General features: G+C 51.6%; 1 protein-coding gene across 2 annotated transcripts; it reads right to left on the bottom strand.

Annotated features, from left to right (window-relative positions):
• Positions 1-384: 384 nt before the first annotated feature.
• Positions 385-4,655, bottom strand: OXSM (3-oxoacyl-ACP synthase, mitochondrial). Of its 2 annotated transcripts, none has more exons than XM_055416728.2 (3): positions 3,918-4,655; positions 2,076-3,195; positions 385-850 (listed from the first exon to the last, which is right to left on the bottom strand). In XM_055416728.2, the coding sequence occupies exons 2-3, from the start codon at positions 3,053-3,055 to the stop codon at positions 448-450; spliced, it is 1,383 nt and encodes a 460-aa protein (XP_055272703.2). In that variant the 5' UTR covers positions 3,056-3,195; positions 3,918-4,655; the 3' UTR covers positions 385-447. The 2 variants fall into 2 exon arrangements, with proteins under 2 accessions (XP_055272703.2, XP_055272704.2); XM_055416729.2 differs by lacking the exon at positions 3,918-4,655 and adding an exon at positions 3,751-3,827.
• Positions 4,656-4,949: the final 294 nt, after the last annotated feature.

Genomic DNA, 4,949 nt, shown 5'->3' with positions numbered 1-4,949 from the left:
TGAGAATTACAACTGAGGGTCAGTGAAAGAACATGGCTGGAGACTCAGGCACATGGGAGATAAAGTGCTACGGCAAAGGTCAGCGGGAAGGTAACACACGCAGCCCGTTAACATCTCACTTCTGTGCCCCCAGCCTCCCAGGAATCTTGTGGCAGTGCCAAGAGACATTTTTGGTTGTCTCCGCTGGGGAAGGAGGGGTCACTGGAATCTAGTAGGCGGGGACTCAGAAGCTGTAAAGCATCCTTTGATGTACAGGACAGCTCCCCTTTCCCCAACAAAGAAGTACCCTGCGCAAAATAGCCACGGTGCCAAGGCTGAGAAACCCGGACAAGAATAAATGGTGCCTGGGTATTGTTATATAAAAATATGCATTTATATAAATGTATTATTTCTCAATGCACTTTATAACAGTTAAAAACATCAATATTTAATTACAAGTGATTTGTCCTACATGCAAGCAATACAAATTGTTGCATTAGTACCGCCGAAACCGAAGGAATTGGTGAGTGCAATTCGTCTGTTCTCAGCTTTCCACTCCTGTGCCTTGAGTGGCACGTAATTGAGATCAAACTGCGGCTCTGTGCAGTCCAGGTTTAGAGTAGGTGGCAGTTTCCGATGGTAACAAGCCAGGGCGGTAAAGGCGGCCTCGGCTGCCCCGGCAGCCCCCAGGAGGTGCCCCGTGGCTCCCTTGGTGGAGGAGACGGCAAGAGCATGTGCGTGGTCTTTGAAAAGCTGTTTGATGGCTTTGTTTTCAGCAGCGTCTCCCAAAGGCGTGGAAGTAGCATGCGCGTTGATGTAGGACACCTCTTCAGGCTGGATGCCTGCATCTTTCACAGCAGCGGCCATGCATCTAATAAATAAGAAAAAAGCAGCTGAACTCATCAGAACGACACTTCATTTTAACAAGGTATTCATCATTTGTGGGCTTCTCCAGTGGTTCAGTGGTAAAGAACCCACCAGCCAACGCAGGAGACATGGGTTTAATCCCTGGGTTGGGAAGATCCCCTGGAGAAGGAAATGGCAACCCACTCCGGTATTCTTGCCTGGAGAATCCCCATGGACAGAGGAGCCTGGCGGGCTATAGTCCATGGGGTCACAAAGAGTAAGACATGACTGAGCGACTGAACACACACTCATTGTCTGTATGATTACAGATAACGGCTACAGAAATATCCAAGTACACTGGATGAAAAGCACCTTTACATTCCCATAACAGAACAGCATCTTGGATTACCACGTGCACTAGAATGCCGTCTGCATGGGAATACCAAGGTGCCCCCAGTACCCTGGACTGATTCATCACCGTGACATAAACATGTAAGCCTATGGATTTTATAATCTCTAATAAAATGTATTTCCATTTTATTTGAACTGTCCTTTTTTCCTGGAGGAAAAAGCCACATAGACTCAACCTCAGAATAATTTTTCTTTGGGGAATTTCTTATTAGTGGTGTATGCATACGGAGTTAAAATAAGGAGAAAAGATTTATAACTATGTTTTAATTTTTTCTTTCACATTTAAATGTAAAGCTTTGTATATTTCCCAATATTCTAAAAAAGAAAAAAAAGCAACAACAACTAAAAATGTCCACACAAAAATGTGCCATTACCTTAATGCTCCAAATACCTTTCAAAACCGTCTTATTCAGGCCATAAGAATTCTAAGTGAACGAAGACATACAAAGCCAAACCTCCAAACAGACAAATTGTAAAATAAAATATTTCAAATAAATAAATAAAAAAACATTTTTCTGGGAAAACCTTTGAAAATCCCATGGATGTTAACACATCCTTTTTCAGTTCTGGGCTGCCTCGATTTCCTTAAGAGGTAGCTCAGGGTATAATCTGAAGTGTGATGAAGGGTTTCATCGAAACACGACCATCTCCTATGTAGCTGGCTGCTACGCTTGACATTTCCAGTACCAGCAACTACTCAATAAAACTCAGAAGGATATGCAGACGTTTCCAAATATTTCAAGCACGGTGAAACACCAAGGCCAGGTACTACCATTTCCGCTAAGCTGAGCCTCCCACGGTCTCAGCTGAAGAAACGGGAACAAACGAGCAGTCTTTACCTGAAGGCGCCCTCTCCTCCGGGGTCGGGGGCGGTTATGTGGCCGGCGTCCCCGGAGAGTCCGTAGCCCACGATCTCGGCGTAGACCCGGGCCCCTCGGCGGAGCGCGTGCCCGTGTTCTTCCAGGACCAGCACCGCCGCGCCCTCGCCCATTACGAACCCGTCCCTCTGCGGGTGGAACGGTCGGCAGGCGGACTTCGGGTCCGCGTTCGTGCTCAGAGCGCGGGCCCTAGCGAAGCCGGCGAGAGACAGGGGGCTGATGCACGAGTCCGCGCCCCCGGCCACCATCACGTCCGCGTCTCCGTGGGCCACGAACCTGAACGAGTCGCCCACCGCGTGAGCCCCGCTGGTGCAGGCCGTGGACACCGCGTGGTTGGGGCCCTTGAGCCTGTGGCGGATGCTGACCTGGCCTGCTGCCATGTTCACCAGAATCTTAGGGACGAAAAACGGGCTGACTTTACTGTAACCTTTGGTCTGAAACGTCACAGCGGTTTCGGAAATCACCTCGAGAGGAACCATTCCCATGCCGATTGCGACGCCTGTGGCCGCCTGCTCAGCTTCCGATTGAGGGTGCCAGCCCGCATCTTTTAAGGCTAACTCAGCGGCCGCGATGGCCATCACCGTGGGAGGAGACATGGACTTGGTATCTGACTTGGGCACAAAGTTTTGCTCGTTGAACTGCCCTTCGTCACAGCCTCTTGGCACGTAAGCGGCAACGCTGCACGGGATGCCCTGGTACTCGTCGCCAACCAGGGAGACGATTCCACTCTCTCCCCGGACGAGGCGGTCCCACACCAGCTGTGTTCCGACGCCAAGAGGGGTCACTAAACCGATGCCGGTGACGACGACCCGCCGACGCAATCTGGGTGCTGGCGCGGTTGCCAAAACCCGCCTTTCACTTACTAATCGCTGGCATGATCTTGCATGTATCAGATGACGTTTGGTAATCCTTAGCAAACTTTGCAAGCCGTCTGACAGCATTGTTGAAATTCACAGGGTCAGCACCTTTCTTGTAACAGACCACAACACGCCCAAGCAGGTATATTCACTGTGGTTTAAAACACCTTAATAGGTCTAAGAAACAACATCCAGGGTGTGGTTTTCAGGCACTCGGTTGTGAGCTGTTAGGGGAACGCAGGGAAAATATCGTTACGTCATTTTAATTTATACTTATCATCGAACCACCTATTTGGACGCAACCCTTTTCAGACTCCAATTACCCTAAGATATTCGAAGACAAAGGGGTGAAACGGCGATTCATTTGAATCACAGAAACAGAACTTGACTATGAAATACAAACAGGCACTCCTGCCCTGATACAGGCTGCGGAAAGCATCCTTTTCCAGGATGGCCGAGACCGTATTATGTTTAGTGCTTTTGGTATTGAAGGCGTAAAACACATTTCAGGGCGTAGTCTTCGAAGTAGGGGTGAGAGGACTTTTTGGATCCTCAGCACGGAGAGAATCAGGATTTCTGCGACAGCTAGGGTCAAGGGCGAGGGGAGGCCGGGGACAAGGGACGGTGGCCAACTCCCAGCACCGCCCCAGACACCAGGGGAGAGCGTGGCGAGAGGGACAGAGAGCAGGCCCTGGTCCTCCACGCCGCTCTGCGCACCCGCCCCCAGACCCGATGGGGCGCCAGAGCGCGGAAACCAAAGAGGGGCGAGCGCCCACTACCTGCAACCGTGCAGCCCGCGCAGCCGCAGTCCCCGGCGCCCGGCGGGCGATGCGCACGCGCACACGCACGTCCGGGCTCGCCGGCGCACGCGCACAGGCACGTCCGCGAGAGCGCGCACGCAGGAACGCGAGGGCGGGCGCGCGCCCGCTGGGCCGAGAGCCCTTACCCCGCGTCCCCTTGGCGGAGGTCGCAGATCTTCGCGGAGGCGGATCCCGGCTCCGGGCCTGCGGCCAGCTCGGCCGCTCCAGGATAAGCTGGGACGCGCACGAAACGCAGGGAGAGAGCATTTTGCCCGTCAAGAGGGGATTTTTTTATTTTTTTCTGATAATGCCCAAATAGCCTCCTGTTGGGAAAGGGGGCACCGTGAGATTCTGCTGGACTCCTAGGGCAGAGCTAAGGACGTCCCTGTGTCCTCCCAGTGTTTCTGGGTCGCCCACGGCTGTTCGTAGTAGCACCGTAGGCCGAAATGAAATGCCCAGCAGCAGGAAGTCGGCTGTGCGTTTTGTTGTTGTTCGGTCGCTACGTCCTGACCGACTCTTTGCGACCCCACGGACTGCTTTGTGGCACATCTAAATGCTCTGCGGCCACTTAAAATAATTCTGTGTGTGACTGTTAATGTAGGGCTTCCCGGGTGGCTCGGTGGTAGAGAAAGGCTTGCCGGTGCAGGAGACAACGGGGTTCCATCCCTGGAGAAGGAAACGGGGCAACCCACTCCGGTGTTCTTGCCTGGGAGATCCCAGGGACAGAGGAGCCTGGACAGCTACAGTCCATGGAGTCGCTAAACATGAACTTATTTATTAACGTGGAAACCATTTATTAATGCGGAAAGCCGTTGATACTTTGTTAGAAGATCCAAGTCGTAGCTTGTTTTTACTTTTTAAAGGGGATTTTGCGGGGAGGGGGTTGTCTGCAAGTATGTTCGGTAATAGTGATGTCCCTCCCACACACACCTTTTTCCCCCAGCGGTGCAGAGACTTGAGGGATCTTGGTTCCCTCTCCAGGGGTGGAACCCAGGACCACCCGCAGTGGAAGCACTGAGCCCCACTGGACCTCCAGGGAATTTCCTCCCACCCTTATTTTTGCTTAGTTTTGTTTCCTATCTTGTCTACAGTATACAAATAAGCCTTTCTAATAATAAACTTATGTTTACTTCTAAAATTTATTTTCAGATCTTGGGTGGTGCTCAAAATATCACACC

The sequence above is a fragment of the Moschus berezovskii genome, chromosome 26, assembly GCF_049115385.1.
Source record: "Moschus berezovskii isolate FMDL1 chromosome 26, NW_MosBer_1.0, whole genome shotgun sequence".
In the NCBI taxonomy this organism is placed as follows: domain Eukaryota; kingdom Metazoa; phylum Chordata; class Mammalia; order Artiodactyla; family Moschidae; genus Moschus; species Moschus berezovskii.
The sequence above is the reverse complement of the archived record's forward strand: the minus strand, read 5'-3'. Positions and strand labels throughout refer to the sequence as shown.